The sequence below is a fragment of the Oncorhynchus tshawytscha genome, linkage group LG01, assembly GCF_018296145.1.
Source record: "Oncorhynchus tshawytscha isolate Ot180627B linkage group LG01, Otsh_v2.0, whole genome shotgun sequence".
NCBI lineage: Eukaryota > Metazoa > Chordata > Actinopteri > Salmoniformes > Salmonidae > Oncorhynchus > Oncorhynchus tshawytscha.
The window spans coordinates 28,319,889-28,339,565 of NC_056429.1; the positions used below are offsets into that span (position 1 = coordinate 28,319,889).

General features: G+C 46.7%; 1 protein-coding gene across 3 annotated transcripts in view; it reads right to left on the reverse strand.

Moving 5' to 3' along the window:
* prkaa2 (protein kinase, AMP-activated, alpha 2 catalytic subunit) overlaps nucleotides 1-15,568 on the reverse strand; it is a 24,650-nt gene extending 9,082 nt beyond the window's left edge. Inside the window, exons 1-9 of one of the 3 annotated variants that reach the window (XM_042319989.1) lie at nucleotides 15,196-15,568; nucleotides 13,827-13,968; nucleotides 12,998-13,091; nucleotides 6,046-6,190; nucleotides 2,843-2,930; nucleotides 2,497-2,721; nucleotides 2,090-2,252; nucleotides 1,817-1,984; nucleotides 1,448-1,603 (exon numbers count right to left, since the gene is read on the reverse strand). In XM_042319989.1, the coding sequence (XP_042175923.1) occupies nucleotides 1,448-1,603; nucleotides 1,817-1,984; nucleotides 2,090-2,252; nucleotides 2,497-2,721; nucleotides 2,843-2,930; nucleotides 6,046-6,190; nucleotides 12,998-13,091; nucleotides 13,827-13,968; nucleotides 15,196-15,295 (1,281 nt within the window). In that variant the 5' untranslated portion in view covers nucleotides 15,296-15,568. Of the gene's footprint in view, nucleotides 1-1,447; nucleotides 1,604-1,801; nucleotides 1,985-2,089; nucleotides 2,253-2,496; nucleotides 2,722-2,842; nucleotides 2,931-6,045; nucleotides 6,191-12,658; nucleotides 12,874-12,997; nucleotides 13,092-13,826; nucleotides 13,969-15,195 lie in introns of those variants that run through there. The other 2 variants (XM_042319981.1, XM_042319990.1) reach the window with 2 other exon arrangements.
* Nucleotides 15,569-19,677: the final 4,109 nt, after the last annotated feature.

A 19,677-nucleotide genomic window follows, 5' to 3' on the forward strand; every position in this document is an offset into this window, starting at 1 on the left:
GTAGTATCTGGGATCTACATCTGTTTATATTAGTTACTGTGCTGTTACTAAGCAGTAATGCATTACGGCAGTGTTACGTCACTACACCTAATAGGAAATGCACATGCGCACTGGAATGCCGCGAACTGTAGAGCACGAGGGGTTTTGACTAAACGAAAACTAACTGTACTCCCGTCTCCTGCCTGGTCATTTCTCCACAACATAAATATTACAAGTCTCAACATTGGCTTCAAGTCTATCTTGTGATTATTGTAACTTTGCCATTGTAATTGTATGTAAGCTTGTGTAGTCAAATTAATCTATGATCGTATGCTATCCATTTGTTGTTTGTATGCTGTTCTTTGTATGACATTTTAATATTTGATTATTAACCAATGATATTAGGCCACTCTTGGCCATGATTACAGACACCTGTGTCGTTTGACACTATATAAACGAGTCATCCCGCAGTGTTTGTGATTATACCCTGATGAAGACAGCTTGGGCTGTCGAGACGTTGGTACTTACATTTTTGCATCTGAGCTCCTAGAGTGTGCGGCTCTCTTTTATTTTCAAGTTTTCTACTCCGCTAGCCAGCACCTTGTCTTAATAGGTGTGCATTTCCTTTTCTTCTAGAGTCCTTTAGGCACCTTTTGGCAAACTCCAACCGGGCAGTCATGTGCCTTTTACTGAGGAGTGGCTTCCATCTGGCCACTCTACCATAAAGGCCTGCTTGGTGGAATGCTGCAGAGATGGTTGACCTTCTGGAATATTCTCCCATCGCCACAGAGGAACTCTAGAGCTCTGTCAGAGTGACCATCGGGTTCTTGGTCACCTCCCTGACCCAGGCCCTTCTTCCCCGATTGCTCAGTTTGGCTGGACGGCCAGCTCTAGAAAGAGTCTTGGTGGTTCTTAACTTCTTCCTTTTAAGAATGATGGAGACCACTGTGTTCTTGGGAACCTTCAATGCTGCAGAAATGTTTTGGTACACTTCCCCAGACCTGTCCATCGACCCAATCCTGTCTCAGAGCTCTGCGGACAATACCTTAGAGCTCATGGCTTGGTTTTTGCTCTGACATGCACTGTCACCTTACATAGACAGTGTGTGCCTTTCTAAATCATGTCAAATCAATTTAATTTATCACAGGTGGACTCCAATCAAATTGTAGAAACAGCTCAGGGATGATCAATGGAAACAGGATGCACCTGAGCTCAATGTCGAGTCTCATAGCAAAGGGTCTGAATACTTATGTAAATAAGATATGTTTTTTATTTTTAAGAAAATGCAGAAAATGTAAGCAAAAATGTCCAAAAACATATTTTCACTGTGTCATTATGAGGTATTGTGTGTAGATTGATGAGAATAAAAAAATGATCAATTTCAGAATAAGGCTGTAACATAACAAAATGTGGGAAAAGTCAAGGGGTCTGAATCATTTCCGATTGCTTTCCACACACCGCGCCTCACCTTCCAGTCATACTGTAGCTGTCTCATAGCCCTGTAGACCTCAGCCATGATGTCATAGGGTCTGCTCTGACTCCTGATGCCCAGGTGCCACTTGGCTTTCTTCACTGCCAGGGGTTTGGCTCTGGTGGTGTTCAGGGCATCCAGCGGGCAGCGCGCCTGCAGACAGAGAGGAGAGAATCTTTATTATCCCCAACAAGCAGTCATAAATACATGAGACAAAACTAAATGTTGCATTTGCTACGCTGGTATCGCGGAAGAAGTACGTCATCAAGTGTTTACACTTCACAGATCTTGTATCCGATTTGATATACTGTGAACATAGTACATAGAATAAAACCAGGTAGAAATCATTGCCTTGGGACTGTCTACCAGCAGGGGGGGCATCCTCTCTGGGTGTGGTTTGACCCCGGGGGGCAGTGACATGCCATCCTCCATGAAGGAGCCCTGGGGAGGGCTAGAGGCCAGGTAGAACTCACTGGCCTGGGTCATGATGCGCCGGTTGTCTATGATCAGATGGTACGCTACCGCTAGCTGGTCCTGGAAAGAGACGGAGGGAGAGAGTAAGAGAGAGGGTGAGAGAAGAGGGGGAGTGCGTACTATATGACAAGCGTGTGAGCGTACATGCCTGTGTTGCGTGCATACCTGAGGGTCTCCGCTGTACAGGCTGGACATCACCTCAGACTCGGTGCTCTCAAACTTGTCACACACCTCTCGGACTGCCTCCTCATCCAGAATGGTGGAGTCATAGGAAGGGTCCTCAGGAAACAGGTAGCCTGGCAGGTCCTGCTTAAACCACTCATGTTCCCTACACATACACACGTGTGAACGTTCACACACACACACACACACACACACACACACACACACACACACACACACACACACACACACACACACACACACACACACACACACACACACTCCATTATTCTTCTATTTTTTTGCTCTGGACCAACCACCACAAACAAGCTTTTGGTTAGGTTTGCTAATTCTATTAAATCACATTAAAAACATGAGCATAATGATCAGTAGGGACGGTTAGAGGTCACCTAATGTCTTTAATGGTAGCCCTCTTGAGCGGGTCGACCTGCAGCATGAGCAGCAGCAGGGAAGCAACGGGCCGAGTGAGGTATTCTGGCATATAGAACACGCCCCCTCTAATCTTCTTAAACAGTGTGGGAACGTGTTCGTCATCAAAGGGCAGAGTCCCACACAGCAACGCATACAGGATCACCCCACTGCTCCATATGTCCACCTCAGGACCAGCGTATAACCTGTGCACAAAGCAAAGAATACACGATCACACCACAACATGTAGCCTATAGTATCAACCTAAGGATCTGCATACAGCCTAAACACACACACGCACGCACACACACACACACACACACACACCTTCCGGAGATTACTTCAGGAGCTGCGTAGTTGGGAGATCCACAGCTGGTCCTCAGGAACTCCCCATCTGACATCATGTTTGACAACCCTGACGACCAGAACAAATCAGTTTTTCAGCATTATCTTCAAATGCCAACCTTACCTAACCTTACTGTCCAAACAAACACAAGTTACTATATTCTGTCTTCCCTCTCCCTTCCCCTCTCTCTCCCTTCCCCTCTCTCTCCCTTCCCCTCTCTCTCTCCCTTCCCCTCTCTCTCTCCCTTCCCTCTCTCTCTCCCACCTCTCTCTCCCACCCCTCTCTCCTCCCCTCTCTCTCTCCCTCCCACCTCTCTCCCTCCCCCTCTCTCCCCCCTCTCTCTCTCCCTCCCACCTCTCTCCCTCCCCCTCTCTCTCCCTCCCACCTCTCTCCCTCCCTTCCCCCTCTCTCCCACACTCTCTCCCTCCTTCCCCTCCTCCCACTCTCCCTCCCCTCTCTCCCACCTCTCTCCCTCCTTCCCCTCCCTCTCCCCTTCCCCTCCCTCCCCGATTCCCCTCTCCCTTTCCCTCCCCTCTCCCTCCCCCTCTCTCTCCCTTCCCCCTCTCTCTCTCCCTTCCCCCTCTCCCCCTCCCTCCCTTCCCTCTCTCCCTCCCCCCTCTCCCCTCTCTCCCTTCCCCTCTCTCTCCACCTCCCCTCTCTCCCTTCCCCTCTCTCTCTCCCTTCCCTCCTCTCCCCTCCCCTCTCTCCCACCTCTCTCCCTCCCCCCCTCTCTCTCTCCCACCTCCATCTCTCTCCCTCCCCTCTCTCCCACCTTCCTCTCTCCCTTCTCTCTCCCTCCCCCTCTCCCACCTCTCACCTTTCTCCCCCTTCCCTCTCCCTCCCTCTCTCCCTCCCTCCCCCTCCTCCCTTCCTCTCTCCCTCCCCCTCTCTCTCCCTTCCTCTCTCCCTCTTCCTCTCTCCCTTCCTCTCTCCCTTCATCTCTCCCTCCCTTCCTCCCTCTTCCTCCCTTCCTCTCTCCCTCTTCCCCTCTCTCCCTTCCCTCTCTCCCTCTCTCTCCCTTTTCCTCTCTCCCACCTTCTCTCTCTCTCTCTCCCTTCCCCTCTCCCTCTTCCCTCTCTCTCCCTCCTTTCCCTCCTCTCTCTCCCTTCCCTCTCTCTCCCTTTCCCCCTCTCCCTCCCTTCCTCTCTCTCCCTTCCTCTCTCTCTTCCTCTCTCCCTTCCTCTCTCCCTCTTCTCTCCCTCCCTTCCTCTCTCTCCCTCCTTCCCCTCCCCCTCTCTCTCCCTTCCTCTCTCCCTCTTCCTCTCTCCCTCTTCCTCTCTCTCCCTTCCTCTCTCTCCCTCTCTCCCTCTTCCTCCCTTCCCTCTCTCCCTCTTCCTCTCTCTCCCTTCCCCTCTCTCTCTCTCTCCTCCCTTTTCCTCTCTCCCTCTCTCTCCCTTCCTCTCTCCCCTTCCTCTCTCTCTCCCTTCCTCTCTCCCTCTTCCTCTCTCTCCCTTCCTCTCTCTCTCTCTTCCTCTCTCTCCCTTCCTCTCTCTCTCCCTTCCTCTCTCTCCCTTCCTCTCTCCCTCTTCCTCCCTTCCTCTCTCCCTCCCCCCTCTCCACCTTCCTCTCTCCCTCTTCCTCTCTCCCTCTTCCTCTCTCTCCCCTTCCCCTCTCTCTCTCTCTCTCTCCCTTTTCCCTCTCTCTCTCTCTCCCTTCCTCTCTCCCTCCCCTCTCTCTCCCTCTTCCCCTCTCTCTCCTTCCTCTCTCTCCCTTCCTCTCTCTCTCTCTCTCTCTCTCCTTTTCTCTCTCTCTCTCTCTCTCCCTTCCTCTCTCCTCTTCCTCTCTCTCTCCCTTCCTCTCTCCCTCTTCCTCTCTCTCTCTCTCTCCCCTCCCTCTCTCCCCCCTCTCTCTCTCCCTCCCCCTCTCTCTCTCCCTTCCTCTCTCTCCCTTCTCTCTCTCTCTCTCTCTCTCTCTCTCCCTTCCTCTCTCTCCCCTCCTCTCCCTCCCCCTCTCTCCCACCTCTCTCTCCCTTCCCCTCTCTCACCTCTCTCTCCCTTCCCTCTCTCTCACCTCTCTCTCCCTTCCCCTCTCTCTCCCTCTCTCTCCCTTCCCCTCTCTCTCCCTTCCTCTCTCTCCCCCTCTCTCCCCTCTCTCTCCCTTCCTCTCTCTCTCCCTCTCCTCTCTCCTCTCTCCCTTCCCCTCTCTCCCTCTCTCTCCCTTCCCTCTCCCACCTCTCTCTCCCTTCCCCTCTCTCACCTCTCTCTCCCTTCCCTCTCTTCCTCTCTCTCCCTTCCCCTCTCTCACCTCTCTCTCCCTTCCTCTCTCACCTCTCTCTCCCTTCCCTCTCTCACCTCTCTCTCCCTTCCCCTCTCTCACCTCTCTCTCCCTTCCCCTCTCTCACCTCTCTCTCCCTTCCCCTCTCTCACCTCTCTCTCCCTTCCCCTCTCTCACCTCTCTCTCCCTTCCCTCTCTCTCACCTCTCTCTCCTTCCCCTCTCTCACCTCTCTCTCCCTTCCTCTCTCTCTCTCCCTTCCCTCTCTCACCTCTCTCCCTTCCCCTCTCACCTCCCTCTCCCTCCCTTCCCCTCTCTCTCCCTTCCCTCTCTCCCTTCCTCTCTCTCCCCCTCCCCTCTCTCTCTCTCTCTCCCTTCCCTCTCCCACCTCTCTCTCCCTTCCCCTCTCCCACCTCTCTCTCCCTTCCCCTCTCTCACCTCTCTCTCCCTTCCCCTCTCTCACCTCTCTCTCCCTTCCCCCTCTCTCACCTCTCTCTCCCTTCCCCTCTCACTCTCTCTCTCCCTTCCCCTCTCTCACCTCTCTCTCCCTTCCCTCTCTCACTCTCTCTCTCTTCCCCTCTCTCACCTCTCTCTCCCTTCCCCTCTCTCACCTCTCTCTCCCTTCCCCTCTCACCTCTCTCTCCCTTCCCCTCTCTCACCTCCTCTCTCTCACCTCTCTCTCTCCCTTCCCCTCTCTCACCTCTCTCTCCCTTCCCCTCTCTCACCTCTCTCTCCCTCCCTCTCCTCTCCCTCTCTCTCCCTTCCCCTCTCTCTCCCTTCCTCTCTCTCTCCCTTCCCTCTCTCTCCCACCTCTCCCTCTCCCCTCTCTCCCACCTCTCTCTCTCCCACCTCTCTCTCTCTCTCTCTCTCTCTCTCTCCCTTCCCCTCTCTCCCACCTCTCTCTCTCTCCCTTCCCCTCTCTCCCACCTCTCCCTGTGTGTGTTCTCTATCGTGCATGTGTGTGTAGTGTACCAAAGTCAGCTATTTTGGCGTTCTTGGAATGGTCCAGCAGTACATTCTCAGGTTTGAGGTCTCTGTGCACCACCATGTGTCTGTGGCAGTAGTCTACACCGGAGATAATCTGCTGGAACAACCGACGAGCCTCTTTGTCCTCTACCTACACACAACATGAGGTACAGATTAAGAGGTTAGGAGATTATTCCTTTCTAATGTGACTACATGCTTTCACTATGAAAAATGGCACCATAAAATGGCCTGTGTCTACATCAACCAATCGGACAACTGCAGGACAGGAGTGCGCTACTCACCAGATGGCTTGTTCGCTTGTTTGATTTGTTTGTGGATCTATTGACCGACGGCCTGTAAGGTCCGGAATGATATATCCATATTTTGTTTCGTTGTGTTTTGATATCTCCTTTTGTTTGGGTATTCGGCCCGGCTGGATAGCTTCAATTGCTGGAGAACACTGAATCCAGCAAATATATATTTGAGGATCAACCATCCATCAATTCTTAAGTAGGAAATATCCTCACTGTATAATGCTGAATAGTTTTGTTGATATATTTCAATGTTAAACAAATTACTTTAATCAATCATTAACACTACAATTAAAATGGCTGCTGTAGTTGTGGCTATTTCCAGCGATGCAAAAACTGATGTCAAGGAAAATGAGACCTGGAGCGAGGTTGTGGGTGGAAATGCCCCAAAGGAGACTGTTTTACCTCTTTTTTTCATGGAGAGAGAAATCCTGACAGAGGAGGCCATAGCCAACCCCATTAAGGAGGAGGAGCTCTACCACAGGTCTCATACAGGAAATTAATCCAAACCACTTGAGGTCAGTACAGAGAGTATGTGCACTCTGGCATATATATATATATATATATATATTCTCAGTAAGGAAGCAAGGGCAAAGCTTCTGATAAGAGGAATAACAGTCCGAGGAAAACGTGTTCAAAGAGAATAATCCGTTCAGGTTGAAGTTGTGCATGTCTGACCAGAACTCCATTCAAGTTACAATTAAAGAACTACCTGATTCAGCAGATGATAGTGTTGTGACTGAGTTCCTGGCTAAAGCTGGATGTAAGGTGGTGGGGAGAGTGATGAGGCGCATGATAAGATACAAGGGTCAACTTACAATCTGCTCCAATGGAGATCGTTTTGTGTATGTTGAAGCAGCACCCATCATTCCTATAACACGGTCTGTGAAGACGGGCCGTCACTGGATCAAAGTATGCCACAATCAGCACGCCGGAAGGGCTCAGGAGATGGTAGAGTACAGTGCTACTACACTGGACAACTTAATGACACAATCCCACACTAGAGGGGGTCAGGAGATGGTAGAGTACAGTGCTACTACACTGGACAACTTAATGACACAATCCCACACTAGAGGGGGTCAGGAGATGGTAGAGTACAGTCCTACTACACTGGACAACTTAATGACACAATCCCACACTAGAGGGGGTCAGGAGATGGTAGAGTACAGTCCTACTACACTGGACAACTTAATGACACAATCCCACACTAGAGGGGGTCAGGAGATGGTAGAGTACAGTCCTACTACACTGGACAACTTAATGACACAATCCCACACTAGAGGGGGTCAGGAGATGGTAGAGTACAGTCCTACTACACTGGACAACTTAATGACACAATCCCACACTAGAGGGGGTCAGGAGATGGTAGAGTACAGTCCTACTACACTGGACAACTTAATGACACAATCCCACACTAGAGGGGGTCAGGAGATGGTAGAGTACAGTCCTACTACACTGGACAACTTAATGACACAATCCCACACTAGAGGGGGTCAGGAGATGGTAGAGTACAGTCCTACTACACTGGACAACTTAATGACACAATCCCACACTAGAGGGGTCAGGAGATGGTAGAGTACAGTCCTACTACACTGGACAACTTAATGACACAATCCCACACTAGAGATGGGGTCACTGGAGATGGTAGAGTACAGTCCTACTACACTGGACAACTTAATGACACAATCCCACACTAGAGGGGTCAGGAGATGGTAGAGTACAGTCCTACTACACTGGACAACTTAATGACACAATCCCACACTAGAGGGTCAGGAGATGGTAGAGTACAGTCCTACTACACTGGACAACTTAATGACACAATCCCACACTAGAGGGGGTCAGGAGATGGTAGAGTACAGTCCTACTACACTGGACAACTTAATGACACAATCCCACACTAGAGGGGGTCAGGAGATGGTAGAGTACAGTCCTACTACACTGGACAACTTAATGACACAATCCCACACTAAGAGGGGTCAGGAGATGGTAGAGTACAGTCCTACTACACTGGACAACTTAATGACACAATCCCACACTAGAGGGGGTCAGGAGATGGTAGAGTACAGTCCTACTACACTGGACAACTTAATGACACAATCCCACACTAGAGGGGGTCAGGAGATGGTAGAGTACAGTCCTACTACACTGGACAACTTAATGACACAATCCCACACTAGAGGGGGTCAGGAGATGGTAGAGTACAGTCCTACTACACTGGACAACTTAATGACACAATCCCACACTAGAGGGGGTCAGGAGATCAGGAGATGGTAGAGTACAGTCCTACTACACTGGACAACTTAATGACACAATCCCACACTAGAGGGGGTCAGGAGATGGTAGAGTACAGTCCTACTACACTGGACAACTTAATGACACAATCCCACACTAGAGGGGGTCAGGAGATGGTAGAGTACAGTCCTACTACACTGGACAACTTAATGACACAATCCCACACTAGAGGGGGTCAGGAGATGGTAGAGTACAGTCCTACTACACTGGACAACTTAATGACACAATCCCACACTAGAGGGGTCAGGAGATGGTAGAGTACAGTCCTACTACACTGGACAACTTAATGACACAATCCCACACTAGAGGGGGTCAGGAGATGGTAGAGTACAGTCCTACTACACTGGACAACTTAATGACACAATCCCACACTAGAGGGGGTCAGGAGATGGTAGAGTACAGTCCTACTACACTGGACAACTTAATGACACAATCCCACACTAGAGGGGTCAGGAGATGGTAGAGTACAGTCCTACTACACTGGACAACTTAATGACACAATCCCACACTCAGGAGATGGAGAGTACAGGTCAGGGGGAGATGGTAGAGTACAGTCCTACTACACTGGACAACTTAATGACACAATCCCACACTAGAGGGGGTCAGGAGATGGTAGAGTACAGTCCTACTACACTGGACAACTTAATGACACAATCCCACACTAGAGGGGGTCAGGAGATGGTAGAGTACAGTCCTACTACACTGGACAACTTAATGACACAATCCCACACTAGAGGGGTCAGGAGATGGTAGAGTACAGTCCTACTACACTGGACAACTTAATGACACAATCCCACACTAGAGGGGGTCAGGAGATGGTAGAGTACAGTCCTACTACACTGGACAACTTAATGACACAATCCCACACTAGAGGGGGTCAGGAGATGGTAGAGTACAGTCCTACTACACTGGACAACTTAATGACACAATCCCACACTAGAGGGGGTCAGGAGATGGTAGAGTACAGTCCTACTACACTGGACAACTTAATGACACAATCCCACACTAGAGGGGTCAGGAGATGGTAGAGTACAGTCCTACTACACTGGACAACTTAATGACACAATCCCACACTAGAGGGGGTCAGGAGATGGTAGAGTACAGTCCTACTACACTGGACAACTTAATGACACAATCCCACACTAGAGGGGGTCAGGAGATGGTAGAGTACAGTCCTACTACACTGGACAACTTAATGACACAATCCCACACTAGAGGGGGTCAGGAGATGGTAGAGTACAGTCCTACTACACTGGACAACTTAATGACACAATCCCACACTAGAGGGGGTCAGGAGATGGTAGAGTACAGTCCTACTACACTGGACAACTTAATGACACAATCCCACACTAGAGGGGGTCAGGAGATGGTAGAGTACAGTCCTACTACACTGGACAACTTAATGACACAATCCCACACTAGAGGGGGTCAGGAGATGGTAGAGTACAGTCCTACTACACTGGACAACTTAATGACACAATCCCACACTAGAGGGGGTCAGGAGATGGTAGAGTACAGTCCTACTACACTGGACAACTTAATGACACAATCCCACACTAGAGGGGGTCAGGAGATGGTAGAGTACAGTCCTACTACACTGGACAACTTAATGACACAATCCCACACTAGAGGGGGTCAGGAGATGGTTGAGTACAGTCCTACTAGACTGGACAACTTAATGACACAATCCCACACTAGAGGGGGTCAGGAGATGGTTGAGTACAGTCCTACTAGACTGGACAACTTAATGACACAATCCCACACTAGAGGGGGTCAGGAGATGGTAGAGTACAGTCCTACTACACTGGACAACATAAGGTTCATAAAGGAAACGTTTTCACACGATGTGCAGGACAACAATCCAGTCCCCATGAGTAGGGCAGACGTATCACATATCTCAGCTGAAATGACTGAACGTGAGACTGAGGTTGAAGAGGATAATTCCTCGGCTCCCAAGGACAAAGACGGAGTGAATGAAACATTGGAGTTGGTACCTGGTGAGCCAGAGTCCACAACAGTGACCTCTCATTCCAAGAAAAAGAAGAGGAAAAATGCTCAAAATGAAGCTGGGAAAGTGGCTACTGAGACCAGTGACAATCATAACCCAATAGAAAACCTGGAGGCTAATAAGGGACCCCGAAGGCGGTGCAACTCTCTGGGGAATACAAAAGGCAGCCAAACATCAACGCTGGCCTTCATTCAAACAATCTGGAATCAACATCCACCCAAGCGGCCCAGGGTACCAAGCCCCCCATCAGAGTCTGGAGTTAGGTCACCTGCAGAAAAAAAGTCTGATATGGAGAATGTAATTCTGGGAGGTGGAGAAAAGTCCCCATAATTAGCCATCCAGGACAAAATCATTGATGAAGGATTGAAATAATCTATATTTGAGTAACCTATATTATCTGGTTCACATTCTGTGTATGTGAGCATAACTTCTGTCACTAACATGGCTTTTCAAAAGAATGAGCAATCTGCTGTTCATTTCATTTTTCATTTTGTCCCAAACAAAACCCGCCTTCAAGACAGAAACTCTGTTCCTTTAACCCAGGTATAAGAAAACATTGTACCATGAAACTTTTTCAAACCGTTCATCAGGCTAAAAGGCTCTGGGACCCACGTTCCAAATTTCAGAGAAAACAAACTTGCAGGAAAAAGCTCAAAGAGATCACAGATGATTTCAACCTGACTCAAATAATACAAGATCCAACCAGAGTAACACAGTCATCCCAGTTTCAAATTGATCTGGTGTTTATTAACAGACCTGATCAAATAATTAAGTCTAGTAACTTACTAGCGGGTATAACTCACCACAATGTTACATTGGTGATTAGAAAGCTCACTAACAAGAGATGTAAGAACCATATTAATATGCAACAGTACGGTAAAAAAATGCAGAAAAGTGAGCAGGGTAACTACGATGTCAAATTGACTGGTCTGATCTGTGAATCGATGAAGACCCAGAGTCTGGATACAGAACATTTCTGTCAGCTATTGACAAAATGAAATTTCAACATAAGCCAAGATGGAAAACCTCTCTACCATGGCTCAACGAGGACCTCTGGAGAACGGGATTTCTCCTTGAAAAAAAGCACTGAAGTCTGGTAAGAATGATGACAGACGTATATTTACATCACTGAGAAATAAAGTGGTTAGGAATATTTTTAAAAAAGCAAAACTCTTTCTTAAAGTGATCAATGAAGCAAAAGGAAATGGCAAAGTGATTTGGGAAAATCTCAATCTACCAGGGAGAGGAGCTGAAAAGTCAAAAAACATCCTGAATTAAAGGTTCATGTGATTCTAATTTAAGACTCCAATTTCATATCCACCACCTTTAACTATTTTTTTCTGACTCTGTCAGGGAACTGGCTCAAAGATTTTCAACCAAGACCACAGTTCTCACTCCCATAGATAATAATAAACCAATATTCAGAATTCCTGAAATCTCAGCGTCAGCAGTGGACAGCATTATTAGCTTCTTCAGAAGCTCTAGAACAAAATATGTATTTGGTCTAGACACTGTGTTCCTGAAGAGACACAAATATTCTCTGATTACCCCTACTGTACATCTAGTTAGTCTGTCCATCAAATATGCGTTCTTCCCCAATGCTTGGAAGTCTGCTGCAGTGATACCCGTTTTAAAATCTGGTGACCCAACACTGGTGGAACATTACCGACCTATAAGCATTCTTCCAGTGCTATGAAAAGTAGCTGATAGATGGGTGGCTGATCATCTGACTGATCACCTCGTTCAGGGCAACTCCATACATCAAATGCAATTTGGATTCAGAACTAACCATTCTACCGAAACAGCCAATTGCTATTTTCTGGAGTGCATTAAATCTAAACTGGACATAGGTGGTGAAGTCGGCGCCGTCTTTTTGGATCTTAAAAAGGCCTTTGATAGTGTTGTTGTTGTCGTTAGAATTATATATGATATATTATTGGATGTAATGTATTTGTATTTTGTATTGTTTTAGTGAGTATTTGTATAGTGGCTGTGTAAAAGCCCTTACCTGCCCAGGGATTATGGGTGCAAATGATCTTTTGGCTAACCCCGGCACATGTACATGGGTGTTGCATTATTGTGATATTGATTCATGTGCATTGTCCCCTGTAAATAAATCAAACAACCAGACAGTCAGTCATTCAGTAAGTCAGTCAGAGACAGATAGACAGCCATTCAGACAGTCAGTCATTCAGAGTCAGTCAGTCAGAGACAGATAGACAGCCATTCAGACAGTCAGTCATTCAGACAGTCAGTCAGAGACAGACAGCCATTCAGACAGTCAGTCAGAGACAGATAGACAGCCATTCAGACAGTCAGTCTTCAGTCAGTCAGAGGTATGTCTCACCCGTCCATGTTTGCAGATGTAGTCAAACAGCTCTCCTCCTGAGACATACTCCATCACCATGAAGAAATCTGTAGGAGTACTGATCACCTGGTACCTACACACACACACACACACACACACCTCTTACAGAAGCCAATACGTCTGCCATAGCTCACAATGTCACTGTGGCCTAACCCTAAAAATAACATGGAAAGAGAGACTAGACACCTGGAAAGGGATTTACCCAAATAGGAATTATAAACTTCTATCTTCTTAACCAGTTTTCTGCTAACTGGAGCAAACTGATTCCTTGTGGGTGGGTGTGGGAGAGAGAGTGAGCGAGCGAGAAAGGTGGGAGACTAGAAACATGGGAAGGGATTTACCCAAATAGGAATTATAAACTTCTATCTTCTTAACCAGTTTTCTGCTAACTGGAGCAAACTGATTCCTTGTGGGTGGGTGTGGGAGAGAGAGTGAGCGAGCGAGAAAGGTGGGAGACTAGAAACATGGGAAGGGATTTACCCAAATAGGAATTATAAACTTCCATCTTCTTAACTAGAGATTTCCGCTAAACAGAATTCCATGTGGGAGAGAGAGAGGGGGGCGGGCTCCTGAGGCCCATAGTAAACAAACACAGTGTGTGTGGGTATGTGTGTGGGGGAGAGAGGGGGGGGTGCTCCTGAGGCCCATAGTAAACAAACCCAGTGTGTGTGGGTATGTGTGTGGGGGAGAGAGGGGGGTGCTCCTGAGGCCCATAGTAAACAAACACTGAGTGTATGTGTATGGGAGAGAGAGGGGGTACCTTTTAGGCCCATAATAAACAAACACAGTCTGTATGCGTTATCCTCACAGTTTGATGATGTGAGGGTGTCTGAAGAGTTTGAGGTTCTGTATCTCTCGTTTGATCTTGCCCACCACGTCCAGACTCCTGATCTTCTGTCTGTTCAGGATCTTCACTGCCACCTTATGACCTGTCAACTGGTGTTCTCCAACTACCACACACACACACACACACACACACACACACACACACACACACACACACACACACACATGAACCAACTGGAATGTCCGTAGTTTGTAAAAGAGTATAATAATATGTATTGTGTTCAACTGCTACAATGTAGGCTATAGGGCATAATTTGTGCTGATGGATCAAATATTAAAAACAGTTTAGTCTTTTCCTCTGTTGCCAAGGTCACACAGACTACACTGAGGTAGGAGATAGGCCGGGGAATGTGTGATATGTATGCTACCCTCAGCTAAACTTTCATTGCCGGATAAAGAATAAAACCCTAGCAGTTTCAGAGTAGTCAACAAGACATGATTAATCACTATTTTTACATTACTGGACTAGCTATATCTATCTATTCACAACAATAAGAAACGTAGATAACAAACCAGTAAACAGGGAAAATCCAACACAGCAATTACAGTAAACCTAAAGCCATACACATAGATTACAAGGTGGATAAATCAAGTGTGTCTGTCTGATAGTCTGTCGGCACTCTGTAGCTCATGGTTAGTCAGTCTAACAATTTAGCAATATTGTCTGTAGCAACAATTATTGTTGGCTAGTTCCTTGTTACACTAATGTCTCGAATCAAACACACCTCCCGCAGTGCAGGAGGAGAGGAGGAGGGGGTCTGAATTCTACAAGGTCACGTTGAGACTGCTAGAAAATAGGAAACTTGACGAGGCGTTCTAGATTCTCATTCTGTCTATGCCATTGTATGGTTTACATAATCTGGGAACACTGGTGATGATGATCACTATTAAGCTATAACGTTCATGTTTATTTTCATTTAAAAAAATGTCCTTTCCATAGCCATATAGGGCAAGTCTAAATGTCTAACGTTACTGTCACTAGCAAAGTCAACCTCCAACATTCACTGGCGGTCAGACGTTACAATTATGTGTGACCTGTTTGTTTTTACACCATCATTGTTGTCGAGGGTAATTATGCATGTTTAGCCTATCATTACTGATAAGAAGGAGTAGACAGGCTAGCTAGATATGTTGCTAGAATAATTCACCTTTCAACAAACCTAAACCACATTCTCTACATATCAACCGAGACAACAATAATCTAGCACATTCGTAACTACGCAGCCACAGCTACGCATTTTGCGTAGCTATTTAAATAGTCCGCCGCAAAGTTACAATCATTAACAACAAATGTTCCCACGACATGACTGTTGACAAGCACGCGACTTAACTCTTTACTTTGCCGAATGTGCCGACGCCCAGAGTGTCTCCTAAGAGGTAATGTCCGATCTTCACTCGGCCGCCTTCATGTTTCTGCTGTCGTTCTGCCATCTTTACCGTTCAGAACGTTACACCGCTCCGGTAGGCTCGAGCTTGGCTGTCTGCACGGTGCGCGAGACCGCGGTACACTAGACCTGTGCGTTCAGTTCGCTTGAACGTTTGCTACGTTGCGGAACGGTTTGTACTAAACGACACGTTTCCCCAAAACGTTATTGAACAGACTTTGAGGTACATTTGCTACCGTTTGGTGGCTGTGGCTTGAAGCAAAGAGTAACGTATTTAATTAAGGGCAGTGGCCATGCTGACAGTGTTCCCCCAACGCTCCCCGTTTTTTAACTGGTGATTCAGTACAGCGCCGTTTCCGTTTAATTGAACGTCCCAGAATGTAAAACAATGTATTGAACGCGGCCCTGGGTTTGGGAAAACCTGCACTGGACAAGGCAACATATATCCTATCGAACACCGACTGTGTGGTCTACAGTATCGCTCCAGTTGAGGGGAGGAGGGGGGTGGGGGTTGTGTAGGTAAAAACATGCCATGAGCTTTTAAACATTCCAAACAGATGAACATTCCATATGCTATTTAGGCTCAAAGTTTGCACACTCATCAATCATCTCAGCGATTACAGTATGCTCCGTTGGCTAGAGTAGGCCTATAGCCTTAACATTTATATTGGGTCAGAATTCTATTACAGAACAGGTCATTGATGCTAGGCCTAATGTATGCCAATTCATGTGACCTGTTGTTACAGATAATGGCCTATATACTACACATCTACAGCATTATTAGTGGGCTGGATGCCTCACATTAGTGAGAGGCACAATCCCAAACACTACTGCTGTTTTTCATTCTTCTTCCCCTCTAATCAGGGACTGATTCAAACATCAGTACTCTGATGTTCAGATTGGAGAACAGGGGTTGTTTCTGAACCGAGCAATGTATTGGTGAGAATTTTTTATTTTTTATTTCCCATTTATTTAACCAGGTAGGCCAGTTGAGAACACGTTCTCATTTACAACTGCAACCTGGCCAAGATAAAGCAAAGCAGTGCGACAAAAACAACAACACAGAGTTACACATGGAATAAACAAATGTACAGTCACTAACACAATAGAAAAATATGTACCTCTACTGGGTGTAGTTAAGTATTTCCACCACCACTAGATGTCAGACAGAGCTCAGTGCTGATCCCCTGGCCTCATTGGTGTTGATCAGTCACACACTTTCATGCCTGGGATCGCTGCCCTTCGTGTTATGTCTATCAGCCTCACAAACAGACTGAAGACAACACTACTCAACTGTCAATGACAGCCAGACAAACAGACAGACAGACCGACCGATGAAACTCTCAATATGCAGACAGAAAAAAAGACATAGGCTTATTCTAAACTGAACTCTACACAGACAGACAGTATCTATTTTGGCTTCAACAACTTTACAGTACAATGCCAGAGACCACATCATGAGGTTTGGACATAATAACTAAGAAGGTGTTGGACAGAAGAGCCTGAATACCTCCAAATGGTGCTACACTGAGATCATTGGAGGTGTGCTGAAGGACATGAGATATTGAAGAAGGGGTTGTGTAGCATCCTTATTGCATTGCAGTGCTCGAGGCGTCACTACAGACCCGGGTTCGATCCCAGGCTGTGTCACAGCCGACTATGACCGGTAGATCCATGAGGTGGCGCACAATTGGCCCAGCGTCGTCCAGGTTAGGGGAGGGTTTGGCCGGCCGGGATGTCCTTGTCCCATTGCACTCTAGCGACTCCTTGTGGCAGACCGGTCACCTGCAGTCTTACGGTGTTAACTCCAACACATTGGTGCGGCTAGCTTTGGGTTAAGTGAGCAGTGTGGCTTGGTAGGGTCGTGTTTCGGGGGACGCATGACTCTTGACTTTCGACTCTCCCGAGTCTGTAGGGGAGTTACAGCGATGGCACAAGACTGTAACTACCAATTGGGGAGAATTGTATTTTTTACTCTGTTCCATTTGATCCACTGTCTCATCAGCCCTGCCAGGCAAATTATTAACTAGATCTCCACTATAAAAAACATCTAGACTTTATCTCACATTTCTTTTCAACTAAAATTTCATTTTCAACAATGGAGATTTATATAAACCTTTCTGTCTGTCTCCGACATTTGCAACATTGTTTTAATATTCAAATTCGATCTCCAATTGTCCAATGGTGGGGCAAAGGGGTTGAGTACTTATTGACTCAAGACATTTCAGCTTTTTATTTTTAATTCATTTGTAAACATATCGAAAAACATTATTTCACTTTGACATTATGGGGTATTGTGTGTAGGCCAGTAATCCATTTAATATTCAGGCTGTAACACAACAACATGTGGAAAAAGATAAGGGGTGTGAATACTTTCTGGAGGCACTGTATATACATATAAAGTGGGTAAAACAGCTTGCACCTGTACTGTCTCCTTCTTCTAGATGGTAGCGAGGTGAACAGGCCGTGGCTTGGGTGGCTGAGGTCCTTGAATACCTTTTTGGCCTTCCTGTGACACCGGGTGCTGTAGATGTCTTGGAGGGCAGGCAGTGTGCCCCCGTCGGGCTTGACCTCACACTCTCTAGAGAGCCCCGTGGTTGTGGTTGGTGCAATTGCCATACCAGGTGTCGGTACAGCCTGACAGGATGCTCTCAATGGTACAAAGCCAAATTTCTTCAGCCTCCTGAGGTTGAATAGGCGCAGTTGCGCAGTTTTCACCACATTGTCAGTGTGAAGGCACCATTTCAGGTCGTCAGTGATGTGCACGCAGAGGAACTTGAAGCTTTTGACCCTTTCCATTGCGCCCCCGTCGATGTGAATGGGGGCGTGATCTGTCTGCTGTCTCCTATAGTCCACGATCAGCTACTTCGTTTTGTTGATGTTGAGAAAGATGTTATGTTTCTGGCACCACTCAACCAGGACTCACCTCCTCCCTGTAGACTGTCTTGTCGTTGTTGGTAATCAGGCAGACGACACACTATTGTGTCCTCTGCAAAGTTGATGATTAAGTTGGAGACGTGTGTGGTCAAGCAGTCATGGGTGAATATGGAGTACAGGAGGGGGCTGAGCATGTTGAGGATCAGTGTGGTGGAGATTTTGTTGGCTACCTTCACCACTTGGGGTCGGCCCGTCCATGACCCAGTTGCACAGGGAGGGGTTCAGACCCCCGACTACAGCTCAGCCCTGAGATTAGTGGTGAGCTTGAAGAGCACTACTAGGGTGTTGAAGGCTGAGCTGTAGTCAATGAACAGCATTCTTACATAGATGTTTCTCTTGTCCTGCTGGGATTGGGCAGTGTGCAGTGTGCAGTGTGCAGTGGTGATTGTGTTGTCTGTGGATCTGTTGGGGCGGTATGCAAATTGTAGTGGGTCTAGTTTGCCGGGTAAGATAAAGACAATTTACCTACCTTAAATTTGACTGCTTTATTTAAAAAATATATTTTCTCTCTATACAAGTGGATTATTTATCTTTAGGCTCCCATAAGTGGATCTATAGTTTATAGATCTAACTTTAGATTACATTTGTAACTTTTTCCAAATTCTGAATTATTAGATACAGCTACCTCAAAATCGTTTTGTTGTAGTGACTTACTTTTTTTTTGATCAGACAGAAAAATGTTTTGTTGATTAAGTGTAGTAGCAACCAGGGAAAGTGTTAGAAAACAAAATTGTGACAAAGTAGTTTCTGTGCGAATTACAAGCGTGTACATTAGGGCACACCAATAGATTGGAAATGAAAACAAACGTTTCTTTTCACACATTCAGATACACCCATTTCACTCAATTTCTGGGCGTTTTCTTCCATTTCATTCCAACTGGACACGACCCAGATATTTGGCCGATGGTTTTCTCCATCAGTAGTACAATATCCTAGGCCACAGTAGCAGTTTTATGTCTTTGGTTGCCTGTTTTGCATGTTATTTTGGCATTCATTTGTGTCACATATCAGTTTGCAAACGATGTAAATATACAGTTGATGTCGGAAATGTACATACACTTAGGTTGTAGTTATTAAAACTTGTTTTTTAACCACTCCACAAATTTCTTGTTAACAAACTATAGTTTTGGCAAGTCGGTTAGGACAACTACTTTGTGCATGAAAGTTATTTTTCCAACAAATGTTTGCAGACAGATTATTTCACTTATAATTCACTGTATCACAATTCCAGTCGACAATCTTCTGGCATATCCTTGTCAATCCTTGTCATATGAAGAGAAATTACGGATAAAACATATCGGTGATCATCAGCCATTGGACATAAACATTACACAACAAGTCGGAAATTGCAAATACAACAATGAGTGGTTTAGAAGGAATCAATGGCTAACTGCAAGCATCTCAAAGCTTTCACTATTTTGGTTCCCCTGCCTGCTGTTCAGTGGAGAGGGTGTGTTGTCCAAGTCTGAGTTTAATGATTTAAAACATCTA